This window comes from Enoplosus armatus, chromosome 12 (assembly GCF_043641665.1).
Source record: "Enoplosus armatus isolate fEnoArm2 chromosome 12, fEnoArm2.hap1, whole genome shotgun sequence".
Lineage (NCBI taxonomy): Eukaryota > Metazoa > Chordata > Actinopteri > Centrarchiformes > Enoplosidae > Enoplosus > Enoplosus armatus.
Window position 1 is genome coordinate 20919226 of NC_092191.1, and position 15013 is coordinate 20934238.

The window sequence follows — 15013 nt, forward strand, 5'->3', positions numbered from 1 at the left end:
ATTTATTTATTTATTTCATTATTTTTTATACCATTTTTTGCCTTTATTTGTTGCGGACAGTGTACAGATTGCTATATTGTAACTGGGGACCTGTGGTTATACAATACTGTATGTGCTTTAACCATTATGCTACAAGGACACCCCGAAGTCATAGATTTTAACACCGGTGAGTGTTGTAATCTATACTTAAAGACTGATAGGACTGGCTTTAAAACAACCAACTTTCAGACAAGTTTGGCAGTTTGCAGCGTCGTTTTGTAACAAGTCCTCCAACCTAAGCGACGAAATGTGTTGTTTCTCAACGCCTTTAGAATTTAACCAGCGTTAGCATTTTCTGACCTGAGGTCCCCATCGGCAGGAACGCTACCTTCTTAAACCGTTACTAATCACATGACCCGCTCCTGATCTTTTGGCGCCACAGTTAAGGTTTGGCCGGTTTAGGCACGAAAACTACTACCTACGGGATAGGACAGGAAAAGGTGGTGGTTCAGATTGGAACATAAGATTACGTTCTCGAAACGTTTCTCAGTACGTGCACTACTTGCTGTTGCGGAGGAGAGGGCAAGTCAATGACCTCGCATTTTTCGAATTCAACATTATAAACTGACGTTTAATTTGATAATCAACATTTGTTGTAAATTAAAATGTATTCAGAAGTAGCCAATAATGATGCCCCTCACAAATACTGATAGTACATTAGCCACTTTTGATAATAAAATGAATTCGTATGAGTAAATGTTTTTGCTATCGTCCACTCCTTCCTACCATCCATCCATTCATGTTTTGAGGCTCTAGATCAGCGTCTCGACACTTCTGCCTTTGGTACTTGTCAATTAAACGTGAGCACAAGTCATATTTTTGCGTTCGTGCGGACGACAGATGCTCTTGTTTTCTTTTGGAGGCCAATCTCAACTTCTCACACATTATCTCCACCTATATTCCTAACCATGTCTGGGAATTCCAATTGGCAATGTTGTGTGTGTGTGTGTGTGTGTGTGTGTGTGTGTGTGTGTGTTTGTGTGTGTGTGTGTGTGTGCGCACATAATGGATGGATTTAGTCATTTTTGTGCAGTATTTCAGTCCTTGATCCCAACCCTCAGAGCAGTGGAGGTCTTCATCCGGGACAAGTACGAGAGGAAAAAGTACTACGACGAGGAGGCCCTGGATACGGCTCTAGTGAGTATCAACGTCACTTCTTGTCTTTTTTAACGTTTTGACTTTTGGCCCGTCAGTCCACGTTATTGTTAGAACTGTGTACAGAGCTGCCATGGTTGGAGGCCACTTCAAGAACGTGCGCATCAACTACTGTATGTTGCATATGTTTGGTACGAGGCTGTTTCTGCTGAAGACAGAAAGCAACTTAGACGCAAAATGACAGCCTTTCTCTCCCTTTAGCCTACGTGCGTTTTCCATTTTTTTGTGGAAAGTGTTTTTAAGTTATAAAATCTGCATACACAATCTTATATTTTAGGAGACTTCATGTTAGTGATCAAACATGGATGATTTCCCGTCTCTTGGCGAGAAACTGAAAATGAATGCAAAAAGGCTAGAAAACTGCATCAAAGAGCGTGTGCATGGTTTTGGCTGCCGGGGTGTTAAAAGTTGAAATGTTCTACTTATATTACCATATTTGGCATCTTCTCCTCGCACAAGACATTCGAATGAGCTGCAGCACCGACTTGTCTGTGCCAAGGCCTCGTGGTTGGCTTCCGGTATCTGTCTTTCACTCGCCGCTCCTGTAAAGTTTGTGTTTTTTATTTATTTATTTATTTTTTTACAGACGCTGACCTTCTCTGCACTTTAATCTATCACTCTGGTGATGTTTTCTAAGCTTAAATGTGTGGAAACGGCAGTGAAATCGCTTTCAACCACGATTTTTTTCAGCCCAAAGGACAAAGTCTCATTGCATCTGATACCAGGAGTTGGCGCGCACACTAAGAGAATAACCTTTTCAAAAAATACTGTAATCTCCTGATACAGGTCTTTATCAGTAAGTGGAGATGTGTGTGTGGATGCGTTTGAAGCTTCTTTTTGTGTGGATGATGTGAGAGAAAGGATGTGATTGTGTGGGCGTGTATGTGGGTGGGTGCACATTTCCTTGTATTGTTTCCTGAGAGATTATCTGTGTAAGGTGTATGTTCTTCGAGTGTTTCAGTGGGTGGGTTGCTTCTATACCGCGCGTTATGCAAGGCAGTGCGAACGCTCACCAAAATGTATGTGAAGCAGTCTGTGTGTGTGTGTGTGTGTGTGTGTGTGTGTGTGTGTGTGTGTGTGTGTGTGTGTGTGTGTTCACGAATAACCTTCTGTGTTCCCGACTAAAATCGACCATTACACTCCCTAGCAGGTCCTGGCTGTACTGTATGGAAGGTAGAGCTGAACAATTGCAGTTATTATTTTGGACTATTTTGGAGTGTAAAGTCAACACTAACTGCTACCGGAGACTGTATATAAAGATGGCCGACGCGTCTCCGCTTCCTCCCACTGTACAAAAGCGAAGCCTGACTCTCCCGGATGCGGCCGCTGCCATCTTGCGCTGGTGACGTCATATGGAGTCTGCGCCATGGTGACCTGCGAGTGGAGCCGCGGTATCGAGGCCCCGCCCCCGCACGACCCAATCGCGAGCACACCACAGTCTTAACACAGCTGTCAATCACGACGTGTCCTGTTTGAAGGCACCAATTGTTACAGTGAGCACGCAGAGGAATACCAGGGCCCTAAAAAAACAGAGGCAGCTAAATGGAATTAAGCCATCATTCAATTTATTATTCACACGTGTCAGAACCTCTTCCGTGGGAAAAAAAGGCCGCCTTCATCGTCTTCATGTGTGACATGTTCTTGTTTAATACCAAGCCAAGTTCAACAGTCGCTGAATAATTGTTTCACCTTTTACAGCGAAAGCGATTGTTAACAGAGTCATTCTCGATGGAAGTAGCCGCTCAGTTTGATTTTGAAGCAGTCAGGCCCTGATGTAAGGCATCAAGCACACTCAGAGCAAATATTGTGCAATAATATGAGCACGGGAATGTAAAAGGCCTGCCAGCTGGCAGACATTTCTATCCTCATAGCCTCACACTGCGCTCAAGCTAGCCAGGCTACACGCTGAAAGGAAGGTACACACAAACACAAACTGAACAGCATGTTAAAAAAAACCACACTCTCAAACATAAACACCAAATGTGTTACATCAATGCAAAATGTCTTGTTCGCACCAGTCTTTCTCTGGCACGTCCTTATGCCATCTCTCCGTTCCTTCCTCTCATTGTCTCTCTCTTCGTTTCCCTCGTCCTCTTCCTCGCTCTGTTTCTCAGTTTGTCCTTCTTCTTCTTCTTCTTCGTCTTTCCTCTCGCCTCCCGCCTCCCTCTCTCTCTGTTTTCTCTGGCTTTCTCTGAAGCGTTGCCAGCAGCCAGACTGTGATCTAGGATCTGTTCCTGCCACCCACACAGACGGCTCGGCTTTTATATGCAAATTAATTATTAAAAACAACTCATTATCACTTTAAGCAGTTTGGTGCAGATGGAGGAAGAAGAGGAGAGGGCGGGCTACAGTAACCCTGAGCTGTGGTGTGTGTCTGTATGTATGTATGTATGTATGTATGTATATGCGTGTGTGTGTGTTGCTGTGGCTTGTTTGTTGAGCGCTCATAGAAGAGAAACAGTTTGTGTCTCTGCATGTCACTCACTGTAGTTACATCACCATACTGTACTCCATTTGTTTACCAGTATGAATGATATACACACTTAGTTGAAACTGGACAGGGTCAGTTTTAATACTGTACAACGACGGATGCAGTTGGTCCTTCCCATTCTGGTTGTCCAAGATAAATGCAGCCAAATTGATGCCAACGGCACATTTTGACTGGTTTGACTGGAGCGGTCACGCTTTCTGAGGACCAGTTGTTTTTAGAAAAAAAAAAAAATTTGTTCCCTCAAACCAAAAGTATGGCATTCAAAAAGCCTTATTGGTGCAGACGTGGACCTCAAGTTCAAGCACATGTAAGACTTTGAAGTGCTGTATTTGTGTTTGTTCACAGTGGAGTACATGAGTGCATCCACTCCATTTCCATTGCCCGTGAAGCATGAGCTCATTGTTCTGCCATGAGTGAATTAGTAGGTGTGTGTGTGTGTGTGTGTGTGTGTGTGTGTGTGTGTGTCAGTATATGGACCACACATTATTTCAATGTTACTGGAATCAACAAGACATCGGAGTGCATCTTGCAACCCCCTCTGTGACGACCCAGTGATTGGCCTAAAAATGTCACCCGAGAGCAGCGCGGTCGGCCCGGAGGAGGACTTTGCTGATTTTCAACCTTATTTGCCTGAGTTAGTCACGGGGATGTCCTGCCCGCTGTGTCCACAGCACTTGGCGATGTTCCGTGTTCTCCGGCAGCCAGCTGTGGCAGCCTACTTAACGTCTGCCGTCCACCGACATATTGCATTCTGACATCAGTGGACGGCAGAGGAGCTACAGGGAGAGTTTGGCTAAAGCCGCTGTTGTTTTGTTGCTGAGCAGGAGAACACAGATTCCCCCGGCAATTTTAATGGCACTTGAGGAGTTAACGGCTAATGGATGAGGGCAGATTTGACTTTCACATAATTAATTGTGTAGTTTTGTAAATGTGTAATTGGAATTTGCATTGAACACTAATGTTGTCAGTTTCAATCTAACGTAAGCTTTCATTTTCAGCATTAGTACCTGGTCACACAGCCACGTTTGTTTGGTACAGGCTTGATAACATGGAGGCTACTTGTGGAGCTAGCTAGCTAGCTAGCTAGCTTGTTACGGCTATTAGCAGGCCTTTTGACTCCTGTTTCATGGCTTGCAGCAAAGCATGACTCTTTAGTGCAGTGTTGCTGTGATGCTTGGCTCTGACAATGGCAGCCCACCACTTTGGTCCAGACCGGAATATCTTAACGACTATGAGATGGAAGAAATTCATGGCTCCCAGTGGACGAATCCTACTCACTTTGGTGATCTCCTGACTTTTTTTCTTTTTACATATCAAATTAAACAACTTAACATCCACTGGAGGAATCGGTACAAAATTCATAGTTCCCAGACTTGGGCGCTCCCCTGAGTGAAATGCATTCATGACTTTTGGGATGGGAATGCCATGAAATGTGGTACGCACACCGGGATGAATTGTAATCACTTTTTGTGATTCCCTGACTTTTCATTTACCGCTAGCATGCTAACATGCAAACACGCTTAACTAAAAGGGTTAGCATAGTAAACACCTTTGCTTGCTAAACATCAGCGTGTTAACATTGTCATTGTGAGCATCCTAGCATGCTGACGTTAGCGTTTAGCGCATGGCACTGTTGTGCCCAAGTACAGCCTCACAGAGCTGCTAGCATGGCCGTGGAGTCTTTTGCTTGGCTCTAAGCAAAAGTTCATTGCAGATTTACTTTGTGACTGTGAGAAAATCCACTGATTTAATATGTATACCCTCTCGCTTTCTAGTCTAAGTGTAAAGCACAGACATGCAAATACAGAAAAGCAGAGCTTGCAACGTAGCTCAGTGCTACCAAAAGCTGAAATAGAGCGAAGGCCTGCCTTATCAGACTGCAAACAGGTGGCAGTCGGCGCATGTTGTTCATCTATCAAGTGTTTATCTTTTCTTTCTGACCCGTGTCGTTATTGAAGTGTATCCAGTTCTATACAAAGTCCTCTATGATGGATGCATTTGCGATTGTGAGCAGATTTGTGTTGTCTACCGCCACCACGTCACAAATTTAAACACAGCTCAAGGTCATTCAGTCCACCATGACTCGATGTTCTTTCAGAACGCTGTGGAATTACATTACAGCTTAAACATCTGAAACCATCCCTCAGCCGCCATCATTCTTGTTTTATTAGTCTCTGTGCAACTATAACTATTTATAACACTTCACTCCAGCAAGTGTCCTCTGTAAGACTACAAATGAAGCTGTTAAAGGGCTACCCAGCGCACAGGTTTCAGTCAAGATGTTAACCATCTTTCTGTCTCACTATCAGTAGTCGCCCCAGCAGATAGCCAGGCACTTCTATCTCCCTGTCCTAATATCTATTCAACCTCTGTTCATCCTCTTTCACCCAGCTCTCTCTACTCCTCTTGTTATCTATCCACTCTTTATCATGCTGCGCCCCCCCCCCCCCCCACTCCTCCCTCTTACCCTCCAGCCTCTTTTCTCTTTATCTTCATCATCAGCCCATCTGTGACTGTTTAGTGCTGTGTCGACATCTCCGGCAGCATCAAAGTCGGAAGAGGAGGAAGTTTTGAGAGAGGGGGGCAAAAAAAAAAAAGCCAAAAAAAAAAAAGCCTGAAAGACGTCAACAGAAGTAGGGGGATAGAAAATTCTCTGAATTCACATCTCTGCTGCGCTCCTTTCACCACCACAGGCAACAAGAGCAAGCGGCCGTTTGATGCCTTAACAGTTGAGGAGGGTTGGGGGGGAGGATGGGAAATGGAGAAAGATGAAAAATGGGGAAAACATTCCTCTGTTCTGCCCTCGGAAAGACACAGTCAGTGTTAGTTTCCATCCTGAGGTGGTTTAGAGAGGAGGAGGAGAAGGAGGAGGAGGAAGGCAATGATGGAAGGATAGGAGGTGGGTTGATGTTAATGATGTCACCTTTTCCTGTAAATTTCCTTTTTTTCTTTGGCTGTGTATTTTATCAGCAGTTCAAAATGGGACTCTCGTACAGTCCCGTTACAGATTTGCATTCCCTTAGACTCTCTGGTTCGACTTTGACCTACCATGCTTGCCGTAGCTGCTCACACACTTTCGGTTTTACCTGAAAACAGAAAAGGTAGCTTGTCCGGCTAAACTGTCAGCTTGTTTGCAACCTGTCCGAACTTTGTGTGCATCTCTTCCCCTTGGGACAATTTTTTTAGGGATGTCTCCACATTCCGAGAAGCCAGCAATTACTTCGATACGACTGAGCTAGGCAAATAAAACCCAAGTGGTGATAAATCACACTTTTCCTTTAAGCTCAAAGTATACTGCCTGCTGTCTGGATCTGTGTCCATTTTTAAGTATGTCAAAGCCTTAGTAGCCAAAGTAAACTTTTCACAGTTTTTTGGAATGATCAGTCTGTTCAGCTGGTGCGTGGAGAGGCAGTACGTGGAGACAAGGCGCGAATCTTGAGGGAGGCAGCTGAAGCTGTGGTGCATATAGAAAGGCAGCGAACAGCCAGATGGCAAAGAACAAACACGGAGGGGATAAAGACGAGGCCAAGGTAACATGGGAGCTGTTTAGCCCAATCTGTTAACCCACGCGTCTCGTCACAGGTCGGAAAGATTTGAGAAGTTCTGTGGTGAAGCAGCTGATGAGACTTTTGTCAGATTGGATTGGGATTGATTTTGAAGGCAGATTGAAAATGGCAGTAATTACTGTGGAAAGTGTGTGTTCAGTGTGTTTTTTTTTTTTTTTTTTTTTGCTAATGGCCTGCTTTCATGATAGATTTAGTGTGAACCAAGCTGTGGAAAGCATAAGTCAGGCTATTCACCATCTTAAAAAAAAAAAAAAAAAAAAAAATAATAATAATACTCGGTTTGAATTCTCTTGAGTCTCCTGAACAGGGACGTAGTCATATGCCATGCATGCAAATATGGTACTGGGAATGATCTCTTCTTTACTGCTCCTCCTTCCTGTGTCTCCGTCCGGTCTGTCCATCTGGCACTGTTATAGCGTTAATACCACTTCGTTAAATAAGGCCGCATCAAAAATATATAGCATAGGCTTAAATGCAAATAACTTTATATATATATATAAATTCAACTCGATTGCAAAGAGGAAAAGATTGAGCCTATTAATTATTTCAGTCTAAATTCTGGAGGCTGCTGCGGAGCTCTTGTGTACAGTGACTCGTGTTCTCCACTTTTTTTTTAACTTATTTTATGATATGTTTTTCCAGAGTGGCTGCAGGGTCAGAGGAGGACAGGGTTGCTGTCACCCTGTTTGATCACCGTTTCCTCCTCGGCAAAAGACTTTGATGAGCAGAGAAATAATCATTAAAAAAAAAAAAGAAATGGCTTGTGAAAACAGCCGTCTACTGTTGCTGCAAGACTGCAGAGTTCAATTCATGCCTGCTCTCGGTCTGTCTCACAGGTCAACGGCAGGTTGATAGAGGTCATCCCTACACTCTATAACTGTGTGTGTGTGTGTGTGTGTGTGTGTGTGTGTGTGTGTGTGTGTGTGTGACCCTATTTTGACGCCATTCTTTCTGTGCAGCTGTGGGGCTGAATATAACCTCAGCTTGCAGCATCTACTGAAGCAAAGAGAAAATCCCCCTTCAGTCCCTCTAATTAACTCTGGTCTCTCTCTCTCTGCTCACTCCTTGTTCTGTCTTCATTTCTTCTTCTTCCTCCTCCTCCTCCTCCTCCCTTGTCTCCGTCTCTTCCGTCTAACCCTCCGAAATTCTCTCGTCTTTCAGCAGAAGTCCTCTGAAGCCGCTCCTCCCTCCACCTCAGCGACCCCTCCGGCTGACAGGAGCAGACAGGAGGTGCCGGTCTTTCCTGTGTTCCGTGGTGTGGTGTGTTGTTTTGCCGTGGTCGTGTGCTCCTGCCGCGTTGTCTTGTAGATATGTCGCGGTGTCGGGGGGGGCCCAGTGAAAGGTCAGAACAGTCCACTCGTCAGCCAGGCGGCAGATTGTTTGGCTAATATTTACAATGCGAATTAGCCAACGTTTTTTTGGGACGGTGTCTTTCATTTTAGCCTCACCAGAATATTTAACCACATAAGATTATGTCACTTTTTTGTGCAGTATAGGTCACTGTGCCGGAGTCCTTGTTTGAAGGCTCATAGTCACAGTGAGGTAAATATGTCCAAGGAAGCAAGAGATCAGAAACGTTTGACATTTATTTTTGTCCTTTTTCTCAATAGATCTAAGACACACAGCATTTAAACTTGTTTGTCTCAAACAAGGCAACATGAATGCTTTGTTCATTACGTTACAACAAAAGTTCATTTTTTTCTTTTCTTTTTTCAAGTAGGGTTAGGGTTCGACAATCCAGCATCAAATCATCTTATTAAATCCAAAGCCTTTCAAATCCTTTATTGAATTGAATTGGGTTTAGCTTTTAACATGTGCGAGTAAATAAAGTTATGAATGAAAGAAAAAAGAAGTTGATTCAATCTATTGGAATAACAGGTAGTTTTACAAGCCTCACTTTTCAAGCTGACGCAGAATTATTTAACTGATAGGCATCAAAATATCGATGCACTCAACGACACGACACGATCAACTAAATCATTTCTCCTCAGGGGACTGTCGTGTTGAACTACAAGAACGTCCGGTCCACTCACAGTTGTAGAGTTTCTTTTCCCCCACGAACACTCTTTGGCCGGGGTTACAGGGCGGCCTGCAGACAGCACATTAACCAGAAAACCCTCACCCATATACTGTAATTACCTAAAGCTGCCAGTAATGTTCATTTCATCTGGCAAACGTGACGCTCAGTCCACAATACAACCTGGATTTTCTCTTGTTCTTTTTCTTTTTTACTTTGCTGCGCTTTAATCCTGTAATGTTTGCGAGTTGTTTTTCGTGTTTTGGGATTATGGATTTATGGATCTCTCGTGTTGTCGTGTTGTGTGCTGCTCTTGTTGTTGCCTGGGTCGAACAAGGTCAAATTCTAAATCTGCCGGGGGTTCGCGCTGTCCTTGGCTGTGTTTGCATACACGCCGACGTTCCCTGCACCGAGTTGAACTTGACGGCAGCGGGAGTAGTTATTTTGTTGAATGTGTTGGCATTCAAACCTGGGCCCACTCCCTTGTTTTGTTCCCTATATAGTGGACACTCCGGTTTCTCTGTAGTGAGCAATAAAATGAAATTACGTACGCTTACGGTTTTGCTTCATCTCTGACGAGGCATGTACTGTGGCATAACTATAAATTGCAACGCATTGCATTGTGGGATTGAAAGCAGAAAGTAGTGTACCTACCATGGACGCTACTTGTATTGTTCCATTGTTGTTGTTTTTCTTTATAGGGCCTACATTTCACACTCAGATAGGGAGCGGTTTCGGACACAGCGCTGGGGTTCCGAAGTGCGTCGCCAATCTCTACCAACCATAATCCTTTGCACCTGTGCACGGGGTCCGCAATCCTTTTGGGACAAGAACTGATTGAATAACCAAAAGTTAGAAACACCGCCAACGTGATGTGTAGAGGAGGATCCCAGCAGTAATTTGCTGTGTTTTATGAGTGATGATGAGATGGGAGTATAACAGCCTGCTAATGCTGCCGGAGCAAATTGGCCAATTGGCTAGCCTCATTAGCTCGTAGTTAATCGAGTCAGAGGCTTGGTGCCTGCCGGAGCCCCAAAGACGATACCGTACACTCGAACTTGGCTGCTTGATACGTCAACAAAGACATGCAGCCCAACATGTTGCCTATGTGCTGTGGACAAACGCCCAAGAATATCAGTCAGTTTAAACAGTGTCTGTAATATGAGTGTGTGTGTGTGTGTGTGTGTGTGTGTGTGTGTATGTGAACAGTAGCCGTTGTTGCTTCCGTTGCCGTGCCATGAAGTCTGTCGAAAAATCTTCAGAAATTCCAATTCAGGCAAAAAATAACAACGATGTATCCCTGCGGCGAGCCTTGACATTTGACCCATGTTTTTTTGTGTGACAGTTTTCATAATGTGCTGTTTGCTTTTTATTTTCATTCCATTAGTCTAAAGTAAAAAAAACAACAAAAAACACTGACCTAATGCATGCTTACAAAAGAGCACAAAAGGTAGTGACTAGAATGATAATAAATGCTCTCAGTATTTATTCTGATTTGTCGGGGTAAATACTGATGATTATGTAGCATTGTTTTATTATGTTCTCAAGACAAATAACCATCTCAGCATAAATAACCATTAACACACAGCCAGTAAAGTAATTGCATTGAGAATAGAGACAGAGGGAGACGCAGAGAGAAACAGACTGTCATTGTTACCATAATAGCTAGATTGTAGGCTTCACCCGCTAAGCTAAAGCCCTTCTCTTTGGCATCCTGGCAGTCATTAGCTAAAGCCTGTTGGTGGCTGGCATCGGCACCAGCTCATTTACATACAACAAAGCAGGAGAGAGCCATTAACCTGAAAACACTACATCAACCCTCCGCACGCTAATAATGTCGGCACATTAAAACTGCATTGTGAGTGCATTAAAATCACATTAAGGGATGAGATCTAATTGTTTTCAACCTGCTATGAGGTGCAGCAGATCTTTACCATTAGGCCTCATGTTTCCTCCTACAGAATATTGTAACGGTTGTCGAATGGTGATTTAATGAAGAAAAGTGCCTTCTTTCTGCATGCTGAAGCAGCATGATGTGCTAATTATTGGATTGCAGGACAGGAAGACGTCAGTTTTCACTGTGACATATTGCAGAATTGACTTACTGTATTGATCACTGTTGAGTGTAGATACATAAATACACCATTAAGTGATATAAATTACCTTGTGTGTATGGGGGTTTTAACGCTACAACACACGTTTATAGTATAGGCTACGGAGGCCATGAAGGCAAGTGAGAAAAAGGACATTTGACATTTTCCAGCTCTGATCTGAATTAATAAACCCAAGGCGCATACTGTGTGTTACATCATTTGCTCACACACAATATACAGTGTTAATTAATTCAGATCGGAGTTGGAAGAAAACAGGAATGCTTTTAGTCCTATTCAGAACATGGGGATAATGGTGCACTTCAGCCTCTTGTTGCCGAAATGAGTATTACAACAACAAAGACAAAACACTGATGCTGTTTCAATAAAGGAACTAAGGAAAGGACTAATACAGGACTAATAAAGGAAAAAAGATCCTGACAAAACGCTTTTTTTTTTCCCACCTGTTCTTAAGTCATAAACACAGGAGAGGGAAAAAAAAGTAGATCAGACTTAGAAAATATATCACCAGACTTGTTTTTTTTTTCGCACTTGCCTCACAGGGCTTCCGTAACAGGCCGCGCATGCTGTCGCAAATATGCCACTGTCTTACACCGTCTTGTCTCTTTCTTCTTTTTATCTTCACAGAAGGAGCGTGAAAAGAAAAAAGAGGAGAAGAAGAAGGAGAAGGATGTTGATAAAGTGGAGAGACACAACAACACAAAGGTACGAGTGACGTTCACGAGTACTTGTACTACAGAAATACAACAGAAGAGCAACTGTATTTGTTTACAGTGCAGCCAAACAAACTCGTTTTCTTTGTATGCCAGCTGATGTGTTTTGATCTGCTGCTCACATGTGGCCAAAAAATGTTTTAATGCAGCTTTAAATGTCATTTATTTTGGGAAAGCCCTTATGAACTATGGGTAGGAAGTACCCTATGAACTAGTACCAATCACTCACAGGTTTCGGTGAGGGGACTACACTTAAATAGTGGTTTTCTACCTTAAGGTAACAACGCCTTGCCCGTCGGGAGCCGCTTGGGTTCAGTGTCTCTCAAGGATACTCGAACTGCCAACCCTGTGATCACACAACCCGCTGTACCTCCTGAGCCACAGTAGTCTAGAGTCTCGACTGAAGGCACATCTTTGTAATGACTTCACAAACGTAGTTAGTATCTACCGTCTTCGTTGATCACAAACTATTGTGCGCTTCACTATTCAGTCTATTCATCAAGAGCCCTTGAATTCACTTTTGAAAAGAGAGGGAAAAGAAGGAAAAGGACGAGAATGCAGCCCACTGACATTGATCGCGCTTTGTGTACGTTGGCGTTTAAGCGAGGACGAGGAGAAGAGCCACTTTGTGTGTGTGTGTGTGTTTGTTGGTGTGATGTTATGAATGCATGATGTGTGACAACAGAGGGGGGCCTGTGCGGTCGCTCCACCTCTGTGGTGCAGGAACTGAATCCTCGAGGGAAACGCCTCATGAACATTCATGCTGTTCGCAGATGCTTTAGATTTGCGGCGTGCATCGGTATGGATCATTTCTTGTTCGTGCGCAGGGTTGTAAACGCGTGAGCCACATTTAAAAAAAAAACACCAACTATGATGTCATCATACTGTGACTTGAACCTCGGCTGCGTCAAACGAGTTGTTTCCAACACCTCTGTACTAATTCTTACTCTCCGAACCCTCCTCTTCTTGTCTTTCAATCAACACGTCGAGTCGCTCGGTGTAACTACGTGAAGCCCTTGCTGCTGGCCGATAGAATTAGCTTCTTTTAAAATGGAGGTAGACTGTTAATGCTCACTGCAACACAGACAGATGCCCTGACGTCAACAAAAAGGAAGACAACTTGCATGACGTTGTGATTCAAAACACAATCTGGAAATTGATTGAAAGGCAAAATTACTGCCATTAGCCGAGACAAGTGTTTTTGAACTAAGTGACTGATGAGTTTTGACTAGAATGTAATTTAAGCTCAGTCCGACGTCAGAATGAGCTGCAATTACGTCTGGAACGGAGGTCAGTGGATGTGTGTGTGTGTGTGTGTGTGATGTGAATGCATTTTCTGTGAAAGACTGAACGTGTGTGTGTGTGTGTGTGTGTGTTGCTGTGCATTTTGGCCTTTTTGCTTTGTGTATGTATGAGTGAGTGTATGCATGCCAGGGCTGTGGTATGTGTTCGTGCATATCTATACTGCGTGTGTGTGTGTGTGTGTGTGCTTTGTATTAGTGAAAGAGAGAGGGTGGGGCAGCACTGACGGAGTGAATGTGTGTGTTTCTGGGTCATGGTTTGTAAATTCAGAGTATTTCCATGGCCTGCGAAGCGGCGAGGGAATAATGTAGCTCTCAGCGGTGTGGGTACTGCTCTCTGTGTGTGTGTGTGTGTGTGTGTGTGTGTGTGTGTGTGTGTGTGTGTTCAGATGCTCTACAGGGAGATGGAATGAAGGCTATGGGCAACTGAGAGTGAAATGCAACACAGGGGTCTGTACTCTGTAGCATTAACATTTCTTACTCTTATTTCTGTCACATGTCTATTCTCCTGCAGTATTTCTGTCCCGGCTCATTTTTGCACCAACCTAGCCTTCCACCTATTCTAAAATGCACAGTGAAGCATTAGAGTCTCAAGTCTGCGTTACTGTGTGACGTTCCTTCCTGCTATTTGAGTTGACCCTCACGTCTGTGGCATCGTTGTCAAAACTGGAATCACAATCACAAGTCACGGTCAGAATCGCAATATGGTCTGCCAACACGTGTGCGCCTGCTGTCAACCCCAGCTCTCGGTTAACTCGGGTTACTGCTTGTGCGAGTGCATCCAAAGCGGGTCAACACTGTTGTTGCCTCAATAAACGTGCTCCAGTGTCAGAAAATCAATGTTGAAAAGATATATTGCATTTTTTAATTTTAATGGCATCAGAAGCAATCAGCATGCGTTTATTCCCAATCGATAACAAGATGCATTTACCTCCAGACTCTCTCTGTGTATGGTTACACCGTCTTCCCGGGTGAACCCACAAACAGGGCATTTTAGAGCTGGCACCAGCTGTGATGTAAGAAAACAAAAAACAAGTTGCAGCACTGAAATTATGTGTATCCAAAATATACCTCAAAGTGAAAATAAAATTTAAACAAATGAGGTTCCGCTTCATCTTCAACTTACATTTGCCATATGTGGTCATAAATGCAAAATGGAGGTTGCATAAGGTTAAAGGTTCCCTTTACTTTCCTGCCTCCTCATAGACAGGTCGGCCTGACAGAGGAGCATCTCGGCTACTGAATTCGTTTTTTGTTTTGATAAATAATTTGTATTTAGAGTTATGAGATGTAACATTGTAGTTTGGTGCTCTATAGGAGGCAGGGCTAACATGAGCAAAGCAGGTGGGGATTAGATGTGAATATGAGTCTACAGCCATGCTAGCGGCTCTGTGAGGGGACTCTATGGAACATAAATGCCCGTACCAAATTTCATTCCAAGCCACCCAGGAGTACTGTCAGAACATTTCAGTCAAAGCCAAAACTGTCAGCCTCACGGTGGCTCCAGAGGAGAAGGCGAATCACAAAAGTCATCAGGATACACCCTCTGGGGGCCGCGAATGTCTTTACAAACGTTCTGTGGCATTCCATATCCAATATTTGCCGACACATTTCAGTCTG

General features: G+C 43.7%; 1 protein-coding gene across 1 annotated transcript in view; it reads left to right on the top strand.

Annotated features, from left to right (window-relative positions):
- The window catches only part of LOC139294475 (stromal membrane-associated protein 1-like), a 77402-nt gene that overhangs the window by 17021 nt on the left and 45368 nt on the right, over positions 1-15013 (top strand). Inside the window, exons 4-6 of the mRNA XM_070916384.1 lie at positions 1101-1176; positions 8413-8481; positions 12007-12084. Of these exons, the coding sequence (XP_070772485.1) occupies positions 1101-1176; positions 8413-8481; positions 12007-12084 (223 nt within the window). The remainder of the gene's footprint in view (positions 1-1100; positions 1177-8412; positions 8482-12006; positions 12085-15013) is intronic.